The following is a 23,825-nucleotide window of genomic DNA, read 5'->3' on the forward strand; positions in this document are numbered from 1 at the left end:
ACAGCTTAGAGCCTCTGTGCACTTTGCTCTATATGCTTTTTATTAGGCTTCGTACTGTTATTTTTCAACTAACCAGTTCTACGGTGTTGTTTTTTATTCATATCACACTGTTTTGCCTACTTCAGCACTGGAGTTCTCCATAACATATTTACTCTGTGCCTCAGTCAAGGATACAGTCTGGTACATTGCCGATAGACGTGGTAGGAGTTTAGACTGGGCATTCCTGCGTAGGGACATTTTGTGATCACGATGACATGTTAGTTATAAAATCACTTCTTTGTCCCAATACACGCAAGAGGGAGATTCCGACCAGGGAACCACAACCAGACGCTGACTGCCTCGTTGCAGATGCTAAACCAAGATCACAGGTCTTTGCTCAGGTATGAGGGCTGATGTCTCCACAGTGATTCTAATAGGCAAGCTAGAAGCTTAACATGCTGTGCTCTAAATAGAACAAGCAGAGGGAGAGTAGAAACTGTTTGACAATATGATAGCTTTGTTCTTATGTTTTACTCTCCTGGTGACTATTACAATCCTACTGTGTTGTATCGTTCTGGTTATTGCGGCTCACGCCTTAATATCTAAAATACAGTTGTTTTATTAAAAAACATTATATAAAACTTATACTGTCTTTGTCATTTGTATATGAGATCATATTGGAAATAAGAGAGTTGGTTTGGATCTGAGTAACCACGACTTACCTGAGAAGTTTCAAAGATGTCATGTGCTCGGCTGCCGAATCATTCCTTCCACATGGGAGAAATGAGGCACTGCTAGTTAGCCGGAGCAAAAACCGGATTTAGGGTGACAGAGTTCTTTACACGTGGGTCAGACTCAGTCCCCCACACCGTTATAGATCCTGCCGCCTAGAAATCCAGTAGTCTCATTTAGAATAATGAGAGCCCACGCGACATGGCGCCGCCAACGTTTGGTCTGGCTCTAATGATTAGGTACGACTGACTCTCTTGGTCTCATATATTTTGACTCCTCGGTTCCGTATACGGAGACGTCCGTGGGGCTGAGGGTTTCCGCCGCCACGGCATAGGTGCTTCCTGTTGCTTAGTGGTTGGTTGTTCAAGCTTGAACTTTGAAAGGAAAAACCCTGATATTGGTGTGCCTTCTCTGACCTGATGCTATTTTTTATAAAATGGCGAATCCTAATGTAGTGAATATAGCGATTAATATGCGTCATCCGCTCACAGGACATCTGTTGACACATGGACTGACAGTCACAGTTTCGTCTATTATTTTGAGTAATCTCAAAGGAGAGGCAGTAGCACTAGCAGTGCGAATGCGTCTTCGGGATGTTCCGCTGCTTAATCAGGAGCGGGAGCTTCCGAGAATAATAGCGGAAACATATTCTAGTATTGGTCGTGATAGCCTAGGGGCTAGACCGCAAAAACCCCAGTTACAGGGTAAAAATAATAAAGAAAATGCTAAACAGCAACAACCTGAGGGTTCGAAAAAACGCTGGGAAAAGAAACAGCAACACCAAAGAAAGATGGTGGGCAGTCTCCGCAACCGGAGACCCCACAGAATAAGTATAATCTCAGGAATAGGGATACTTTGAAGACAGCTGATAGATATCAATATACTGATACACGCCAATCTCGTTCCTTTCAGGACTCCTCGGAAAAGAGAAGTGAGAGAGGTGGGCGGTCAGAGCGGAGGACGGAGTACGTGAAACCGAGACAGGATTCACAACGCTCAGCGGAGGTTTCTATTAAACAAGAAGAGAAACCGCTGCAACAAAAACAGCAATTTAAAAAGAATAAAGTGGCAGCAGTCTCAGACATGCCGCTCAAGAAGAGAGTTCTCTTGACGAACAAGACGTGGGCATTAGCACTGTTAGACAGCGCGGCAGAGGTCACAATAGTTCGCCGGAGTCTTCTAGAGCATCTGGAGGTGACAGCAACTGATGACTTCATACAAGTCGAGACGGCGGATATGCGAGTCTCTGATCCTGATAGAGTATATGAAGTGACTCTACGATTGGAAGGGGACATTGACCGTATTGTAAACGCCATTTTTTGGGACCATGTGGTAAAATCATATGATGTTCTGCTGGCCGAACAAGATTGGCCACCTGACTTTGTTCGCGACTGTCCGGTTGGGGAAGAGGTTATTACACCTTCCTTCTCACCACTTGTTCCGAGAGAACTAGCGGAGTCCTATAGTAAATCATGGGCTCTAGCACAGGCTCCCGCCTTGTATAGAAATAATGTGGGGTGGGACAGACAATCACCTTATCATGTAATTCCAATAAAGGGCGAACCTCAGCCACAACCGCAGTATCCTATTAAATTTGAAGCAAGGGCATCGGTTAGAAAAATTCTTACACAATTGGAGTATCAGGGTGTAATTGAGCCCTATGTCTCGCCGATGAATAATCCCTTGTTTCCGGTAGCTAAACCGGACCATTCATATAGGATAGTGGTGGATTACCGACATTTGAATAGTCATACACGCACATATGCAATACAGAATTCACACAGCGCAGCGCTTATGAATAATATAGTGCGTAAAAAATACAAGACAACATTAGATATCTCGAATGGATTTTTCTGCCAGAATATAGCGCCCGTGAGTCGGGACTATACCTGTTTCAGTGCGTTTGGCTCTCAGAAAATTTTTTGTCGTTTGCCTCAGGGGTATAATAGCAGCCCAGGACTGTTTTCGGCTCGTGTAACTGAAATGCTGCATGAGTTCGACCCTGAAGCATTATCATATGTTGATGACATATATCTGACAGATGATGAGATTCTGCAACATCTAAGGCGTGTATCGTGCATTGTTGTGGGGTTTGCTGATATTGGCTATAAGTTTAATTTTAAGAAATCAAAGATTGCCTTCCTCAGCGTCATTTTCCTGGGATATGAGTTGTCGAGTGAGGGCAAGAGCTTAGCGCCACATTTTTGGGAGAAATGTGCTTTATTGCAGCCTCCTAATACGGTTCGGAAGCTCCAGTCATTGTTGGGGTTTCTGAATTTTGGCAGAACTTACATTCCTGATTATGCGCGGCGTATAAAACCCTTGTACGAGTTGATTCGCCCCAATTTTTCGAGTAGATTTTGGACGATTGAACATACACACATACTACGAGAATTACAGAGTGATCTCTTAGCAGTTAAACACTTACACACACGGGACAATAAGACACATTTAGTCATCAGTGTGATACCTGGGGCTGTTGGGTTTACTTATGTCACCTTTAATGAGGGGGAGACAGTCCCGATTGCATACAAGTCTCACTTGTATTCTGCTGCAGAGCAACGTTTTGCACAAACTGAGAAAATTCTCAATGCAGTACAGATGGCTGTTATTAAAGAAAGACCGCTGGCCCAGGGTCAACGCATTGTTGTCGTTTCCCCAATTCCGGCCTTAGAGGCAGTTACAAAAGCGAGTGTTCCCAATTCGAAAGCTTTACACCCGCGATGGATACAATGGGCTACGTCTTTGACAGCCACTGATGTAGATTATGTATTTGACCCTAAACTGCAGACTCAAGAATTTCTTCAATATGAAATGGAATACCCTGTTCCTGCTGGTACGTTGCCTATTGACCAATATCAAGTGGTCATGTATACCGATGGCTCGGCGCAACCAGCGGTTGGGACTAAACAACAGTATTCTGCTGCATGTGCAGTGGTGAGCGGCACTATGGAGGGGGACGTGTTCTGCCCCCGACATACTTATACTAAAACCTTGGGAGATTGCACGGCACAGCTGGCTGAGCTCAAAGCTCTATTGTTAGCGTTGGAGCACGCGGATCCGGCGCTTTTAACCTTGCTGGTCTGTGACTCCTACTACTGTGTGCAGTCTTTCAACGAATATCTACACTATTGGAAGATGAATGGGTTCAGAGATTCTAAAGGCAACACCATTAAACATAAAATGTTGTGGGGTAAGGTTGCGGATCTGAAGGAAACGCTTCCTAACGTCCATGTTGTGCATACACTTGGACACCAGCGCGTTGGAATACACGTTGCTGGGAATACTTTGGCTGATGAAGCTGCGAAATCGGCAGTGGCTGTCGCCACTGTGGCCGCAGTGACTCGTTCGAGTTCCAAACCAGACACAGAAATTTCGGCTGCCATAAAGGCTACGGCTGCTGGCACGCCCTTTCCTAAAGGATTTCCTTCAAAATATAGTTACTGCTTGAATGGTGCGCTGAATGCTACTGTTACAATTCCAGGCATTGGTGTACGTGAAATTCCCAATAAAATTGGGAGACCTCGATTAATTTCTGCAGCACATGAGGGGGTGGCTTCTGCACATGCTGGGGTGGCTGCCACGATTTCACTTTTACAGGCTTGTTACTGGTGGCCTGGTCTCTATAAAGAGACGAAGCAATATGTCCTTTGTTGTGACGTTTGTCAACAAATTAAAGCATTGTCGGCTAGACGCCCGCAGCAGACGCCCCTTCTGATTTCAAATAAACCATTACAGTGTGTGTACTTGGATCATTGTGGTCCACTGACACCAGATAGTGCATACAAATATATATTGGTTGCTGTAGATTCGTGCTCCAGATTTGTATGGGTATGGCCACAACGCTCGGCTGCCGCTCGAACTGTTATTAAAGATTTGCGCATCTTTGTCAATATATTTGCAGTTGCGGCTTTTCATTCGGACCAGGGCCCTGCTTTTGCCTCTAAGGCATTCAGGGACACCATGGCTTCATTGGGGGTCCAACTCCAATTCTCGTCTCCATTTCATCCCGAGGGAAATTCTGTCGTGGAGCGTTTAAATCGTGATTTAAAGCAGTCCTTAACGGCCAGAGTTATAGGTACGTGTCGTGGTTGGCTAGCCCACCTATATGGAGTACAGAGAGCACTTAATAACTTGCCTAGAAGGTCACTGGGGGGTCGTACTTCATATGAGTGCCTGTTCGGAACACAAATGTATGTTCCTGATCTAGATGGTCCTGGTGTGGAGGCGGCAGATACGCCCTTTGACATAAATGATCGTGTCACTGTTTTGCAGGATTTACAACAATTCCGTGATGATAACTCTTCTGCCAGTGCTGCCTCCTCAGGAATTAAGGATGAGCCAGTAACACCTACTGGTTGGATACCCAGGATTGGGGATCTAGTGCGTGAAAAGGTCGCAGTTAAAAAAGAATTTGGTCCTTCTTATCGAGAACCTGTCCCTGTGTTGGGGGTGAGCGGCACGAGAACTGTGATTTTACCGCCGCTGCGAGGGGCCAAAGGAAATCGCTTTGTTTCCATTGATAATGTCAAGTTACAACATGTGGCCGATTCTGCACAGCAGACCAAGAGGGACACCCAGTAGTTCCGGAATCCATCTCACTACTGGGGAGGAAGTCCCGCTGCAGGTGATTTTCACCGACACTGTTTCCTCTCCGAGCTTGGGGAGGGTGGATGATGATCTTGCGATTGTTCCACCGACGGCGATTAATATGGAATCTTTTGATCAAATTGCTGTACGTTCTACTGATGTTTCTGAACATGTGGTTTATAGCGTGCCACGGCGAGAGCCTCCGTCTGCTTGTTCGTTCACAGTTGCACCTTTTGCTAGAACTGCTTGTGGCTGCTTCAACGACGCTGATAATGATATGTCCGGCTCCTCGTCCTCGATGTCTTCTGTCCACGACGGCTGCTGGGTTGGCTTAAACGCACATATTTTGTTTTTCCTTGGAACTATTTTTGGCTGTTTTTGGCCGTGATGACACTTTTATTATGGTTGGGATTTGTGGTTACTTTTTTTCTGATAATACATGGTCATTTTCTTCCTGATCGATCTGACATTGAGCACGTGGAGACTGTGTTAAAACCGCATTTTTCGTCTCATATGGTTCGAAGAGACTTGTCCACAGTAAACATTTCTGCAATACCAGTTCCGGATGGAATTGTGTGGGATAAAGTAATGTTTGATATATATGGTCCCACTGAATTGATTCAAATACCGTATGTCCTCAAATTATCAATGAATGATATTGTTATACCTGGCATTGTTTCTGATGATTGGGATGTGAAGACAGTAGATTCTATGCTAACGGATTTGCAATATTATACTGTCTATGACGATGAAGATGCTTACCAATTTAGAGATAATCATGGTGACATGTTTTGCTACAACTATTATGGACACCATTTTATTCATAAAGCTAGTAGCCCTAAGCCCATGTTTAATTATGTGCAATGGGAACATTGCTCGACTCCTCCACAAGGGAGTTCGAAAACGTATTATGATAAATTTGCATATTTTTCTGGGCATGATCAGCGGAATGCTAAGTCCTACTATTTTAAAGTTGCACCGTATTCTAATAAGCAAATGTTATTGACCGATACTAAATTACTGTATTCCAATTTGTTTGTATCTAAACTTTCGGTCGAGGGATATGAATACTGGTTTAAAACTGTTGACTTGAAAAGTGTTTGGGGTTCGAAAAATTGGCAAATGCAAGGCAGGGACACGTTATTTCGAGCATGTATTATCCCTGTGCAGATGATTTTCCTCAATGACACAGTACAACAGACTAGCTGTTTGGGCTTAGCGACAATTAGGGAGTTGACTTTGCCTAGTATACCTGTCCCTTCTAAATTAAAAAATTGGCAGCACTATGTAAATGCTACTTTTAGTGACTTTACACATTGGGTCCAGAATGGTACGCTTAACACTTCATCGTTACATCCAGGCGGGTGGTTATTATGGCCTGTAGACACTAATGTTTTGTCACCTCTTCGGGGGGGTTCAGGACTAGTAGGGCAGACCCTCGTTACGTATCACCAGAACATGCTGATATTATAACTACATACAGTGTGGGGAAGCTTTGTCAACAATGGTTGAAGTCATCCACACTGGATGCAGTTAAGTCACATCTCACGTTACTGTCTAATGATACTGATTTACAAGATTTTTTGTCGGGTCCCAGAGTACCACAGAGGAAAAGGTTCTTATACGAAGTTTATAATGAGATTTGGAAGCTTTCACAACAAGAGGCTGCAGCCCGGTTGAGGCAGATTGATCAGGAAAATCTGATGCAGACTTTGTCTGTTGTTGATAATGGCATGCATACCCTTTCTGACCGTGTTTACACGATTGACAGCATTGCTTCCTCTGCCATTGACATTATTAAATCGGACATGTCTTCTTTATATCATGGGCAGAGTCAGATGCGGTCCATCATGCAGCTGGGTTGGACTCTTCAGACCTTGAAGGCGGGTCGCGTTCCATGGCAGCACGTTCGTGCCAGAGAGATCTTTATCTCTTTTAATTTGACTCGTCAACAACAACTGATGGCTAAAAAGAAAGCGACATATGTTATGTTAAATATTGAGAAATTAGAGAAACTGCCTTTCACGGTAGCTGAGATTCCGTCAGCTGAATGGTTGATTCATGGGGTTATTAATTTGCCTATCTCTACTTTACAATTTACTTCGTGTTTGAAGCACATTCCAGTGGGTAGATATGAACTATTGGGAGACAGTTACATACACGAGGTGTGGGACCTTCCCTTTCAGTACAGATGTGTTAATGGCTTGAAGGAGGTTTTTCTTAGCGGCAGCGAATGCAAAGCTTCTGTCAGCCATTCAATGGTTTGTAAACAGCTGTCCTTGCACGGGGCGTGTAACGCTTCGATTGCTAACTTAGCTTGTTATCTGAAGGGAGTTCCAGTCCCGGTTATTAAAAACACTTTCCAGGTGCTTTCTAACGGCAGTTACATTGTTCTTAACAGCGAACGCTGCTGTGGCATGCATGCCGGAATAGTTTACATCGTCGTTGTCAACAAGGCCGTTACGTGCTGCGGGAATGTGTTGTTTCCCCCCACTCAATTTAGGGAGGTAGCGGACATCTGGCCTCATATTGCTACTTCCAACGTTGATTTCGACAAGTTGAGTCGGCTAAAAGCTTTATTGTTTCAAAAACATGTGGCCCTTACATCTGCTAGCGAGACCTACGCACTTCAGGTGGCAAGGTCATCGGCGGAGATAGTCCCTTTTGAATACTAACTTTCCAAATCACTTCGGTGAACTTGTGGGACGTATATTTAATGCATCCAGCACTGCTGGTATTGCACATTTTTTCAAAGTCGTTGGTGTTGGTTTTGCTCATACCTTCTCTTCCATATTCGGTTTGATACCTTCGGCTATACATTCTATTTTCGGAAGCATTTTTGGGGGTTTCCCGATTACTTTGGCTTTATTGGCTGGAGTCTTGCTGTTGTTGCTATTTTTTCGCAATGGCTGTCCCGTCACGACGAGATCCTGTATTGCTGCTCCCGTCAGCGCAGCTGTGTCGTGAACGCATGATGCAGCATTTTGGAGCGACACTCCTGGGACATTTGGAGTGTGACTGGTCTCTGTCATTCAGACCGGTTTTGGATTGTGTGCAACCCGTGTTTCATTGCCTTTGGTGCTCGTTTGAACATGCACTGGCTCTCTGTCTCTCCTTGCAGCGCCCTCCAATGGTCGATGCTGATCTGTTGATGTTCCCGATTAGGGCTCAGTCCCAGACTTGTGCACTACGGATGCGCTTGCTTTGTGAGGCAGTTTATGAGATTCCCTTCCTGGAGGAAGATGGTATTGTCTCTTTCATAGGCCCTGCACGGGGTGCCGCCCTGAATGGTTTTGGGGCTTTGGATCACACCTGCTCCATGGTACTTTGTGGCGTGGATCTTCCGATATTGACATATATCGAAGTGGAGGAACTCCTGCGTTCTATTGCTTCTATCTGACGATTGGATTTTTACGAAATTGACATTATATTGAATTTGGCTTTATGATCACATGTTACCTAAATTTATGACTTTGTTGTCTTCTCACCTTGTCGAAATAATTGTTTTAGGTATGGTTTATATTTAGGGCATCCTTTTATATTATTGGAACCACTTGCTACCGACAAGGGGAGGGTGTAGTGTGGTTAGTTTTACGTATTCATTGCGCTTTAGCTTCAGGCTTTAGGCCTTTGTGCACTTTGCCCTGAATATATTTTATTCATTTGCTGACAGCTTAGAGCCTCTGTGCACTTTGCTCTATATGCTTTTTATTAGGCTTCGTACTGTTATTTTTCAACTAACCAGTTCTACGGTGTTGTTTTTTATTCATATCACACTGTTTTGCCTACTTCAGCACTGGAGTTCTCCATAACATATTTACTCTGTGCCTCAGTCAAGGATACAGTCTGGTACATTGCCGATAGACGTGGTAGGAGTTTAGACTTGGCATTCCTGCGTAGGGACATTTTGTGATCACGATGACATGTTAGTTATAAAATCACTTCCTTGTCCCAATACACGCAAGAGGGAGATTCCGACCAGGGAACCACAACCAGACGCTGACTGCCTCGTTGCAGATGCTGAACCAAGATCACAGGTTTTTGCTCAGGTATGAGGGCTGATGTCTCCACAGTGATTCTAATAGGCAAGCTAGAAGCTTAACATGCTGTGCTCTAAATAGAACAAGCAGAGGGAGAGTAGAAACTGTTTGACAATATGATATGTTCTTATGTTTTACTCTCCTGGTGACTATTACAATCCTACTGTGTTGTATCGTTCTGGTTATTGCGGCTCACGCCTTAATATCTAAAATACAGTTGTTTTATTAAAAAACATTATATAAAACTTATACTGTCTTTGTCATTTGTATATGAGATCATATTGGAAATAAGAGAGTTGGTTTGGATCTGAGTAACCACGACTTCCTTGAGAAGTTCCAAAGATGTCATGCGCTCGGCTGCCGAATCAATCCTTCAACATGGGAGAAATGAGGCACTGCTAGTTAGCCGGAGCAAAAACCGGATTTAGGTGACAGAGTTCTTTACACGTGGGTCAGACTCAGTCCCCCACACCGTTATAGATCCTGCTACCTAGAAATCCAGTAGTCTCATTTAGAATAATGAGAGCCCACGCGACAATGGGAGCGATGGAGGGAAATCAAACTGAGGTGATGTGAAGGATGGGGTAATGCCAACCACTGGCTCTATGTGAGGGCTCGAGGAATACCAAAAACTTGCTGTATATGAAGGTTCAATGGCTACTAGCCATGAACTAGAGATAAGGGCTGTGAAACGCTGGCTTGACGCAAAGGTTGGAGAGATATTAAACACTGGCTCGATGTAAAGGCTGGAGGGAAACTATCCACTATCTAGATGTACAGGCCGGGTGGAAAGTAAGCACCAGCTAGATGTAAGGGTTTAAGGGATAATAACCACCAAGTAGATGTGAAGGTTGGCGGGATGCTAACCAATGGACATACTAACCACTGGATGATGTGAAGGATGAGCAACATTTAACAGCGGATAGATGTAAAGGCTGGAGAAGTACTAACCGCTGGCTATGAGTGAAGGATGGCAGACATTTAGTAATGGCTAGTTGTAAAGGACGAAGGGAACCTAACCACTATCAAGATGTAAAAGTTTAAGTCAAATTAACTTCATTATATTTTGAGGTTTTATTGTATTTGCTGGACTACAATTCATTTCGAACTTCAGTGTTTACGGTGTAATCTCCTCGACCTCTTTGCATATGAGCCTGACGGTATTACATCTAATCAGGATTCACAGAGCGCAGCTACTCACCCCTAAGGGTCTCTTACATCATTCTTCTATAGCATTATACATCTTGGCCGCTTCTGTTTAACTGCTAATGCACAGTGGTGCGATCTTCCGTCTAAATTGTGAATGTGTGATAGCTCTTATGTGGATGTTGGGACCCTGCATGATCTTTATCTGCTAGCTCAAATTAGGAATGGAGCACACCTAAACAAGTAAAAGGGATTACAATTTCTAGTTCAATACATGGAATCCATAATACTGTTGAGAAATTTGATAAATAGTCATACTGTAATTTAAGAGAAAAATAGACCTACGCTGTAAGACAATGGTGTATGATGTATCAACTCCCGATTGCCTCCTCTGGGATGTGCTCGTGTTTGACTAATGCCCATGTACTTAAAAACAGGAGTCTCCATAAGGGAGTGTTCCTTAGTCACATGGCGTACTATTGGAGAGGCTGTATCATTATTCCTCAAAGCCCGTACATGTTCCTGAATCCTCTCCTTGAGAGGTCGAATAGTACTCCCTACATATATCTTCATGCATTCACATACCAAGACATACACCACATATTTTGTATTGCAATTTATAAAATCTTGGATCTTGTATGATTTACTACCGTTGAAATTAAAGGTATGTGTCTTGTGTAGAGCAAGGTGACATATGTTACATCTGCTACAATTGAAAAAACCTTTAGGTTTTCCAGGTAGCCAAGTTGATGATTTCTCCTTGAAAGGTGGTAGAAAGCTCTTACATATCAGATCCCTGATTGTGATGCCTTTTTTGTGAATCATGTGGGGCTTCCTAGATAGAATATGTTTTAAGGTGTTATCGGTGTGAAGAACATTCCAGTGTTTAAGCAGGATTCTATATATATCCTGGCTATTTTGGCTGAACGAGGTACAGAATGATATTGTCTTTTCTGATTTAACATCCTTTATTTTCCTATTTCTCAACAGCACTGATCTAGGTAGCTTGTTGAGTTTGGTTCTTGCACTGTTCAAAGTAGTATTAGAATAGCCTCTATGGGTAAATCTGGTGACTAATCTGTTTAGTTCTAATTCACAGAGTCTGTCATTGCTGCAATTTCTCTTCACCCGAACCATTTCTCCAAAAGGAATAGCTTTGATCTGTGTAGTAGGATGGGCACTCCTGGCATGTAGCAATGCATTGCAGGCAGTCGATTTGCGATGTAAATTAGTATGTACACAGTTGTTCTCTATAAATATTTCTAAGTCAAGAAAGTTGATTCGATCTCTGCTGTATTCATATGTCATGTTGATGTTAAAATCATTGTTGTTGATATACAGAACAAATTCGACCAACTGTGACTCATCACCTGTCCAGATCATGAGTACATCATCAATGTACCTTCCCCAGAAAAATATGTGTTCAGTTAGATTGGGAGGGCCATTCAACCACAGATGTGTTTTCTCAAACAGTCCCATGTACAAATTTGCATAAGATGGTGAGAAGCGTGAGCCCATCGCCACACCTTGTGCTTGTTTGTACCATTTTCCTTCATGAATGAAGACGTTGTTATCAAGTATAAACCGAATCATTTCCACTAACATGTTGGTGTGTTCCAAATAAGAGGCCGATCTATTGGCCAAAAAGTGACACGTTGCTTCCAGGCCTCTATTCTTGGGTATGCAAGTGTAAAGGGAGCTGACATCCAAAGTTACCCACATCATTTCTGAAGACCAGGTGACGTCTTCCAACTTAGTCAGAACATCACGTGTGTCTTGTAAATAAGAAGGAAGGTTTTTGACAAACGGCTGTAAGTAACTGTCAATATATTTGGATAGGGTTTCGGTGGGCGAGTCCAATCCCGATATGATAGGTCTACCTGGTGGTGCTGTCCTATTTTTATGTATTTTAGGAAGTATATATATACAAGGTGCCTTTGGAGAAGCATTCAGGATATATTTGAATTCAGCGTCCGAAATTAGACATTGTTCAACCCAATTACGTAACAATATCTCTAATTCCTGAACGATTCTAGATAAGGGATTGTCTTTTAGTTTTGTATACGATATATTGTCCCCTAGTTGTCGATTAATTTCATTGATGTGGTCTGATCTATTGAGAATGACTATATTTCCTCCCTTGTCTGCTTCCTTTATTACTATATCTTGATTGTTGGTTAAGTTTTTGAGTGCCAGTCTTTCTTTCATGCTGATGTTGAATGAGATGTGTGATTTGCCCTCAACAATCTTTTTTTCAAGTTTGTCAAGATCCTCCACCACTAATTTCTGGAACGTATCTATAGCATTGTCCCCAACTAATACTGGTGTAAATAAAGATTTAGGTTTCAAGCCACTACTTAGGGACAAGTCCTGTGTGACATTTAGATCATTCAGAATTTGTTGAGTGTCATTGGCCACAGTCTCAGTGTCACTAAGTGAGATTAAGGTTTGAATGTCCTCAATATCCTTTATGGTATATGTGCTGGGTGATATGTCTAATATTTCTGGATGTATGCTTTTCCCTTTTTCTACAAAGTACTTTTTTAATTTCAATTGTCTTAGAAATTTGTATAGATCAATCTGTACCTGAGTCATATTACAGTGGCTAGTGAGACAAAATCCCAGACCTTTTCCCAATATTTTTATTTGTTCATTAGATAGAACATAGTCAGACAAGTTGACAATTGCAATCTCATCATTGTGTGCACAGTCGGCCTCAACTTGTATCATCTGAGAATATGTTGTAGCTAAGTTTTTTGGTATCTGTTCTTGGACGCTCTGGTTTGTACACCCGTAGTACTGCCTTTGTCTCAGTAAAGAGACAAAGATTAAAGAGAACTGAAGCAAGATGAACTGAAGACACAAAGGCTACCTATGTCAGCTTAGCAAATCCTTAGCAAATCCTGTGGGAACGCAGACTGCATTGGATGGAGACATAGACTGGTTTTAGGAGTACAAATAAAAAGCAGATGTAACGTGGCTTAAGTTATGTGGTTTCCTAACTACTGGTGTTTTAGTTACGTTTAAATATTCAACACCCACTTTGATGGAAAAGCCTGCCGCTCTGTGCTGTTGCTACCAGAGGTTCAGCACAGGTTTTATCATCAAAACTGTATTTTACCTAACAAGGCGCTGGCGTACTAACTTTGTGGGATCCCATACCTTGTTCCACTCCCAGTTAATAACACCAATATTTCACAGCGCTACTGCTGACCAACATGTTTTCAATGCTAAAAATATTTTCTAAATGTATATTAGCTGTAAGCAACAAAGAGAATAAACCCAAAATGTGATTGTTAATCATGCCATTTGCCCCTTTATCATTTAATTTGTCCTTTAATCCACTAAGTGCTTAACAATGAAAGAACTAATCTAACACATTTTACAGACCGGAAGTTAATTAAAACAGCGCCTAGAGTATATGAATACCTGGATGAGAACAGCTGGCTGGAAGCTCCCTAAAGACTTTAGATCACTCCCATTCCTACATACAGCACAAACAGTGACTAGCTGCCACAGCGCCTTCAGTACATGCTTACCTCCTTCCCCCCCATGGCTTCAAACATCTTCTCGAGCTGCACCCTCAGCTGCTGGACGTTGTTCATCAGGATGCAGGGCTGGTGGAGAGAACAAACATGTCACTGTTGGCAGTCACCACAGCAAAGGGCTAATACACTCCAGCAGAGCCTCTTGTGCAATGCTGGGCCCACTCAGTGAGGCTCAAGCAAACAGGACACTGGTCACATCTTCACTACAGGCTACGTGGCCATGGATTGACACAAGTGGTGATCACATGAAGGTGTAGCAATCCAAGTAAAAATAAACTAAACCAATGTGGCCTGCGAGGCGTGACATTTATTTCTGGGACTTAATATAGAAACATATTTCTTTGTGGTGCTACACCATTAGCATCGGTTTGCTTACCCGTTTCCATGCATTGTCGCATTGAGTATATGTACTTCAGTGGAAGTATTTTGATTAGATTTGGGGTATTTTATTATTCACAGTAAAATTCACATGCACTGAATCACATGATATGTCTCATATTATACCATATGTTTTATTTACTCCATTTGATATTGGATAAACATCATGAAATAACTTATTTCCTAGGACTGTACTTTAAAAAGGCATCAATGGACCCTGCAAAAATCAATAAAAAAATAAAAACCATCAACAGAGTATTTGTTAAGGTTAAGGGCCTCATTTATATTTTGGCAGTGACGGTCAGCCCATCCTCTGCCAGGCTGACGCGGTTAAGTACTCCGCGCTCTGACGAGGTACCAACGACCAAGTGTGGAACGGTCTGCTGGCCCAGCGGGCATCTCTAGCATTGGCAGCAACCACAGTCACTGCGGTGTCTGTCAATTCATAACATGACGGAGTCGTATGGGCACACTTACAATTTTATTTATTTTTTATTTTCAAAAACAAAATGCCAAAAGAGGGATTTTCTTTTTCAAAATAATGAAAAACAAACAATTCTCTACTCGCTATGGGAGTTTCGTCTCATGGCAAGCGGGGCACTGCGAACTTTTCAATTCCCCTCATCACCAGCTTTTTCCTGGTGATAACTGACACTGAAAAGGGGCTACATATCTCCCTATCTAAACTGAGTTAGTGGACAAATGGCCAAAACCTCTAATGGCTCTTTCTCCATCGGGCCGTCGGTGAAGTTTGACCACAGCAGAGACGGAGTAGTCTCTGCCATTATCAAAGTATGGCCTGCCCACTTTTAAACCGGGAGGACTATAGTCTTGGTGGGGAGGGAACTCTGTCGCTGTTACAATAGACTTCCCACTCCACCAAGATCTAAACCAGACCCAACAGTTGACTGAACAGGATCCGTGTGTATTAAAGGAAAACTAAAACTGAGAAATCACTTTGGAGGAAGCCAAATCATGGAAAACCAATTTTAAGGAAATACAAACAAATCGAAACTAAAGGAGACATTTTTCTAAAGGAAAGATCATTTTAATGAACAATCCAAAATTACATTAAGCCTGGGTGGAGTTTACGACTATGAGGTTTTTCGGTCCACAGATGGGTAATGTTTAGAGTGATGAGGGGTTTTCAGGGGTCAGGAATAATTGGGGTTCAGGCATAGAAAGGGTTCAGAGATGGGTGGAGGGATGGTGAGGGGCTATTATGATTCACACATAAGTGGTTTTCAGGGGTGTGAGGTGTTTTTAGGTTTCAGTTATGGGTGGAGTGCAAGAGTGTTGAGGGGTTTTAGGGTTCATGAATGCGGAGTTTAGGGCTTTTGTGGGTTTTTAAGGTTCACATATCGGTAGTGACTGGGGTGGTGAAGAGTTTATGGAGTTCAGGATTGTGGGAGATCAGGGTGGTGAGAAGTTTTAAGCATTCAGGGATGGGTGGAGTTTAGATGTAGAAAGGGGGTTTTAGGGTTCAGGGCTAAGTAGTTTAATTGAAACTAAATTGAATTACACGTACTAATCTTGAGGACAACACTCAAACTCAAAATTATGTGTTTAACAAGTTGTCAACTCTGTCCTCAAGCTCACTATGTAACTGTGTGTAATTCAATTTAGTTTCAATAAATAATTTCATGGCAACCGATGCCTATCTACTAATATCATTCTACTAATTAGACAAGTAAGCCCCCTAAAAATATTAACTAAGTTTTGCATTCTAGTTAGGGTGACCAGGTGTCCCTGATTCACTGGGAAAAGTCCCCGTTTTTACCCTCATCTGTTCCGGCAGATCTCATTAAATGCAGCCATGTCCCAATTTCTAAATAGGGTTAACTAAACAAGGGTTGGGATAGGGGCGGGGAGGGGGGGGGGGTAGACGGGTAAGCTTCTATGTATTCCTTTGCAGCATTGGTTACCAGCCTTTTCAGAAATGAGTTTAACACATGGCACGCTGCATTTCATTTACTCTTGAGTGCCTAGCTGTCTGTGTGTTCTTTGTTGGGGAGCACAAAGAGTGTATTTAGGCTGCCTTTGTTTATCCTGACAGACACTCTTTATTGGGGTAAAAGGTGGGGGCCCCGCCCCCTGTACGGATGGACCGCTGCTGATATCTACAAGTTAAACTCAACTAACACGAACCAAACAGAACACTGCGCACCGGCCGTGCACCCCTTATCAACATGCCACCTTACCATAAGAAATCCGTAGGAGGTAATGCTTTCTCAGTACACACTGCCAGGCCCTGGAACTCCCTACCAGCCAGCATTAGACGCATCCAGGAGCATATAAACATGGAGATTTCCTAGAAAACTACACCACCCACATTGCGGCAACATAGCACAGAAAACAGATGCACCCTCAGGCACAATCTTCAGCTTACAACCCACGAATTGGAAACAACTCAAATAGCAAACTACATTCAATATACAGCTAATCTAAGAAGACCTATGGTTCGCTGTGCCATTGTTTAGTTATGCACTTAGATGTATAACAGTTATGACCCACAATAATACTAAGAATATAATACACAGCGGTCAGCAGCAAGCTGTAACTTATTCCTCTTAAATTCATAAGACATATGTGCTATGAGGGTTGTCCATCACTAGCCCTGTACAGCCAAAACCCAAACATCACCAAAACACCGGAATGGAATACCAAAATATATCTGTCACACATTACTGGACAATTCAGAGGACTTTACTATGGTCCACCACTGCAGGTCCCAAATATGTATACAATCTGACCATTACTTTATAACTCAGAAAATGCCCATCCCAACAGATCTCGCCAGTCCTCTTTCCCTCCAGCCATGCCAGCTCAGGACCACAACTGTACACAAAATCTCAGATCGCACAACCCAGCAGTATCCAGCTAAGCAGACTATATTATACTAAATACCATAAAGAGAGCTGCAGAGCTGTTCATACCCATCTCCTTACTGAAAACCATAAAACTGCACGTCTGTCTCTCACACCTCATCACCCACCACACTGCTACGCAGCCCATAACATAATAACTCCACCACAGTGGTGATCACACGCAATAAGGAAACACTGCCCACATGGAATCAAAACAAAGACAACATCCTTCCAGCCACAAACCCCACAACAGTTTAGAATGCAAGCGCTTCAGCATCCCACATGAGGATAGTAAGCACTACGTTAATGCGGTAACAATACAATACAAAATGTACCATGGAAGCTTATTTCCTGGGCCCTCAGAGCGACTCTAACTGAGAGGGGACCGAGGTATGTCAATGCTGGAGAGCAGTACAATGGACGGTCAGTGATGCCTAGCGCTGCGCAATGTCACTTAAGAGTTACGCTGCAGCAAAAAGGTGTGATTACTGTTCGCAGTAATGTGTATCGAGACATACGACTACGGTCTCTACAGTGAGCTTTGCCGCTGTAGAATACTTCCTTCATTGGCACGAAGAGTCTCCTTTAGCAAATAATGATTTTACCAACAGAGCATTGCATCTGAAGTAGAAATACCACCCGGTACTGCTTTATGCTTCAGTGTCCCTTGCAGGACTGCCATCGGGGGTGTAACGCCGGTCACTGCAGCTCCTGCGGCGTAGGGGCCACAAACCTTCTTGGGCCAATAAATATCTGTGACATATGGGAGACTGGGGCCCCTCACCACATTCTGCAGGAAGCCCATTGAGCCGAAAGCCAATGAATATCTATGAGATATGGGCGACTGGGGCCCCTCATCACATTCCACAGGAAGCCCATTGAGCCGAAAGCCAATGAATATCTATGAGATATGGGCGACTGGGGCCCCTCATCACATTCCACAGGAAGCCCATTGAGCCCAAAGCCAATGAATATCTATGAGATATGGGAGACTGGGGCCCCTCATCACATTCCACAGGAAGCCCATTGAGCCCAAAGCCAATGAATATCTATGAGATATGGGAGACTGGGGCCCCTCATCACATTCCACAGGAAGCCCATTGAGCCGAAAGCCAATGAATATGAGATATGGGAGACTGGGGCCCCTCATCACATTCCACAGGAAGCCCATTGAGCCCAAAGCCAATGAATATCTATGAGAAATGGGAGACTGGGGCCCCTCATCACATTCCACAGGAATCCCATTGAGCCGAAAGCCAATGAATATCTGTGAGATATGGGAGACTCAGGGCCACTAATCTCATTCTGCACGGGGCCCCATCAGGGAGGCCCTATTGAGCCCAAGGCCAAGGGATATCGGCAAGATATGAGAGACATGTGGCCCCTTTTCACATTCTGCTGGGCCCCATTGAGCTGAAGGCCAATGAATATCAGTGAGATATGGGAGACTGGGGCCCCTCATCACATTCCACAGGAAGCCCATTGAGCCCAAAGCCAATGAATATCTATGAGAAATGGGAGATTCGGGCCCCTCATCTCATTCTGCAGGGGCCCCATCAGGGAGGCCTCATTGAGCCCACTGTCAATGAACACCGGTGAGATAAGGAAGACTCGGCACCCCTCATCTGATTCTTCAGGCCCCCCCCCCCAAATCAGGGAGGCGCCATTGAGCCCAAGGCCAATGGATATCGGCAAGATATGGGAGACTCTCCATCACATTCCGCAGGGCCCCATCACTGGCGTCGCTCCACTGCTGCCATCTGGGCGCCCCCACTCCCGAAGCTCTGTGAGGCCGCCTCCAGGCACTCGGTGTGACACCGGCGCTGACGGATTTCAGGGCCTTGCGCTGCAGATAGACTGAGAGCCCGCTCTTCCCGAAGCGCGCGAGCCCTGCGAGCTCATTATAAGGCACTGATGCGCCGGGGGCTCATCCCCGCCAGCCGGAGCCGTCTTTACATAAAGCGCTGCTCGCGCTCCGCAGAGGTATCCTGGCGGAGGGAGATATGCGGCTTTGGAAAGATTTCAAGGTGGCGCTAATGGACAGCTTCCTTCCAGAGACCCCCAGTACTTAAAGGTCGCATTATCTACCTTTACAAATCCCCGGCAGCTAATGTCAAGACGTGGCGCCTTGTCATCATGTGTGACAAGCTAACATTGGGTGTCTCTGGGCAGATTAATTCTTAATGACCGCCTACGCTCTCTCTTTCTTATATAGGTACCCTGCACACAGCCATCAAACTCATCACTGGCGGCCAGACTTCTTAATGCCGAAGCCCCCTTTGCATTAAATGTCGTTGTCCCCCCTCCAGAATGATATATTCTCTCATATTAATTCCATAAGTGTATCAAATGTACACACAACTGACGTGGTACGGAAAAACATCAGGATCGCTATGTATGGAGTCTAGAAGCAACGCTCTGTGATGTAGTGTCCTTAAAATAAAATCCATATTTGGAATTAAAATATATCTTTAGTAAAGCTGTTAAAATGTTTGAGGTTGTCCATCAAATTGTGACAAAAATTGCTGCTCATACATGATCTTTACAAATGAATGCGCCCTGCTGATGCGGTCCCATGCTACGAGTGACCCCTTCATCCTCTGTAAGCAAACGCGCTTTGCAGGATGCGACTTTTGGGCTTATATTTTCGATGTTAAATGCAAAACTAAAACTCCCTCCATGCAATGCACTCATGGCTTAACCAGGGGGGCTGGTTGAAGAGGTTCCTCGAGACTTGAAGGGTGGTTCGGTAATTGCGAAAGCATTTAACATTTCTAACACTGTATTTATTTCAGATATCCATTTTAAAAGGCCAATCGCATGCACAACTGGCATAAAAGCCCACGGTGTGATCATTTTGTCAGAACTAGAACATGAATTACAAAAGACTTTACTGGCTGCCAGCCACGCCACAAGCACGACTTTCAGCCTGCGTTCTTGCAGCCAAGCTAAGTGTTCCTCTGTGCGAGGGCCCCCAAACTCCTCAAAGGGGCCCCATCCCGCCCAAAGCGAATGAATATGTGTGAGATATGGGAGCCTCAGTCCCCTCTTCACACCGGGCAAAGGGCTCTATCATTTCAATTTACGCCGCTGGCCTGAGCCCACCAGCAATTTGAAAAACACCGATAGAAAGATCCTGTCGACTTTACTGATCAGCTGCCTCTCTGCCAACAGGTCCGGCTTTAGGGCAGTGCGACTGGTGCGGCCGCACTGGGCGATGACCTGGGGAGGGCCGTGGTGACCTCAGGGGTGGGCACGATGTTTAGCAATTGCTCACAATTTAAAAAAAAACCCTGAACAGTTCCTCCCGCGTCCAGCTTTCCGCAGAGAAAGAAATGTCAAGGGAACCCTCGTCATTAAGATCCCTGCTACGGAGTGATGCAGTTTTGTCTAGTGGCAGTTTTGCACTTTAAGCAAAGCCACTAGAGCTATGCGGCAAGACAGGGACAAATTATGCGGCAAGAAAACAGCAGCGGTGCCTCCTTTACAGCAGGAGAGGGTCGCACACCCTGCTGCCAGCGCAGCAAGAATGCACAATAAAAATGGTATTAAAACGACTTTATCACCCGTTTATTTTTCAGTGCAGCCGTCCAGAGCCAAGTTCTGGGGCGGGCCATCACTGCAGACTGGCAGCAGGGGGCAGTAGGACTGGTTGGCACTCCAGGTTAATGTGCGCATGTCACTTTGGCAGTTGTATGACACCACCACGCATGTCTAAACAACACGGTCTGAAACACGACCGCATCTTTACCACGCATGCCTTTACCACGCATGCCTTTACCACGCATGCCTTTACAACACATTTTGTTGTAGAAGCATGGTTAGTAAAGGATTATTCGTGGTAAATTGCACACCACAACCCATTCCCCCGCCCTAACACCCGATATCCCAGCCCTACTATCCACCCCGCCCAAGCCCTTAAAACTGCCCCTCCACCCTGAGCAATAAAACTCAGACCCAGCCCTTAAAACTACCCCTTCCCTTCTCCCCACCCTGAGGTCTAAAACCCTGCATCAAACTGACCCCCACCCCTGAAAACTGACCCTTCCCCCCACCCTGAGCCCTAAAACCCGGCCCTTAAAACTACCCGAACCCCTCCCCACCCTGAGCCCTAAAACCCGGCCCTTAAAACTACCCGAACCCCTCCCCACCCTGAGCCCTAAAACCGACCTGCCCTTAAAACTACCCCTACCTCTGCCCGAAACCCAAAAACTGACCTCCACCCACCCTGAGCCCTAAAGCCCAGCCCTTAAAACTACCCCGACCCCTGCCCTGAGTCCTAAAACTGACCCCACCGTGCCCATAAAACGACCCCAATCCATATGCACGGTTAAGGCAGAGTTGTGGTTTACGCAAGCGCTGTTCCGCTTGCGTGGAAACTGCATGCCTTGCTCAGTCCGCGTTGTAAAGGCCGTTTCCCCACTTTGGCCGGCTGTCTTACGACGGACAGCCTGACGTGCACTTTAAACCTCTCCACCCGAGCTGTCTTAGATAGCTGGGTGGAGATCGAGCACAGGCTCCCAGGGCCTGACGGAGCATTTTCGAGCACGCTCCAGCCAATCCTGGTGCTTCTCTCATGCTGCCTGAGCAGCATGAGTGCAACATCAGGATTGGTAGCGGGGAGTTGGCTCAGAGACCCCCTTGCTGCCGGACGCAGGACAGAGAGGACCGAAGTAGGTAAGTGTGTTTTCTTTTTTTTAATTTACTGTACTGTTTTATTTTGTTTTACACACTGCTAGGCAGTGTGAGAAATTCTCACTGCCTTTAGCCCTAACTACAGAGCTCCTAATCGTGAACCGTTAAAAACACTGTTCATAGCGGACCATGTTTGAGAGTTTTGGGGTTGCGCGTAAGGCATTCCTGACCGTCCCACCACTTTAAACAGGAAGCAACCGCTACTGCAAGAAAAGCAAAATTATGCAGCATAGTGGGGCGCATTTTGTACTAGCATTGCTCCGCTATTTCATCATTTCTAAACTTTGTAACACTGTCTGGGCAATGGTTGCACCTCATTAGTACCAGTTTAACACCCAAATATGGCAAAAAACAACAGCAATGTGACCAGACAAACTGTTGAAAGAGCCTTTCACTTGTCGCTGCATTTTTAGTAACTTCTGACCCGTTTGATCTAGAAACATTTTTTTTATTGAAATCTGCAGATTAGGCAGCAGATGATGGTTTTTGTGACAAATACGACAAATCTATATTAATGCAAAAATCGCTGCGGACACCCAATCGCATGATTCCAGTGGCCCAGACTTTAAGGTAATGCACAGGGTTAATATGCCTGCGGCAAAGAGCGCTTAGCGTGCAACCCACAGATCTGTATCTTATGTGGATAGCTGAGTGGGTTGCTGCTTTTGTCACAGAGTCTCTTGGTTCCCCTCTTCATCAGACACAACCCTGATACACAACAGTGACTCATCAAGGAGCTGCATGCAAACTGCATAACGCAGGTTAGGGGCGTTGTGTCATTTCCACAGTCTTTCAATATCCATCCCTAATGTTGCTAAAACGGGCCTGTTGGGGTCGGGGCGTAGCTTGGTCAGTGAGACTGAAGGGTGTAAGCCTCAGACTTCCCAACAACCAGGCTGGCCCAGCTTGTTTCATACACTAAGAGAAGCCGGGCACGAGGGGGGCTTGAGTGAAAGTGGAAAGAGCAAGAAGTGCGGGCTGATAGGGGTACCTAACATGTAACCGTTTTCAAACTAACCAAGTTTTAAGGCAGAGACAAGAGTGTGTGCTTATGCCAGTGTGGGAATGTACAAATCCAGGGAGAAATCTGACAGACACCTCCCAAAACCAGACTGAAAGCATCTGTGTTCAACTATTTACTACAGAATACATTTTGTAGGGGGGTGCAAAACCCCAAACACCACCCCATGAAGCTGCGCCCCTGGCTTGGGTAGATATACATTCTTATTAGTAAAGCCAGCCTTTAGCAGTGCTTTGAAACACATGAAATGAATGTGAGAGAGGGGCTATGGGGGGATGAGGGGCACCCTTGGCCGGTGGTACTGAGTGAATCCGAGGAGGAGGTCATGGGCTGGGCATCGCCAAAAGTAACTGTCGCACCGGGTGCCACCAGCACTACAGCCGGCCTGACTGCCAGCATCCTTTCAAATATTTAAACACGTCGGCATCTGAGGGAGACGTACCGTCCTAAATTAAAATAGGAGGTGATTCTAATGTCAACCTTCCCCCCAACCCGGGCTAAAGAGAGCAGTTCACCCATGTGGCAGAACATTTCATACCCACCCCACGGCAGGCATGGGGGGTGGATGACCCCACTATTTAATTCAGAGTTACAGTACAGGGCTGGAGAGGGGAGCTGGAGGCTGCGCGTGACATACTCATCATCAGTCGCGGTTTCGCCGTAGCAGGCTCTCCGAGTTAGTGGCGAGGTCACAGGCCAGCAGGCAGGTATTAAGGGGGGCACGCACGGCTCCAGGGCTGCCCCGGCTGAGCCCGGGTCAGGAGGTCCAGAACAGGGGCTGCAAGCCGAGCAATCTGGGCACAGGTAGGCCGGGCACAGCTCGCACGGT

The 23,825-nt window shown here is 44.9% G+C and overlaps 1 protein-coding gene across 2 annotated transcripts in view; it reads right to left on the bottom strand.

Annotated features, from left to right (window-relative positions):
- Window positions 1-23,825, bottom strand: part of UNC13B (unc-13 homolog B) — a 1,359,370-nt gene that overhangs the window by 145,659 nt on the left and 1,189,886 nt on the right. For both annotated transcript variants that reach the window (XM_069212466.1, XM_069212457.1), the window contains exon 30: window positions 14,027-14,104. In XM_069212466.1, coding sequence (XP_069068567.1) covers window positions 14,027-14,104 — 78 coding nt within the window. The remainder of the gene's footprint in view (window positions 1-14,026; window positions 14,105-23,825) is intronic.

This window comes from Pleurodeles waltl, chromosome 1_1, assembly GCF_031143425.1.
Source record: "Pleurodeles waltl isolate 20211129_DDA chromosome 1_1, aPleWal1.hap1.20221129, whole genome shotgun sequence".
Taxonomy (NCBI): domain Eukaryota; kingdom Metazoa; phylum Chordata; class Amphibia; order Caudata; family Salamandridae; genus Pleurodeles; species Pleurodeles waltl.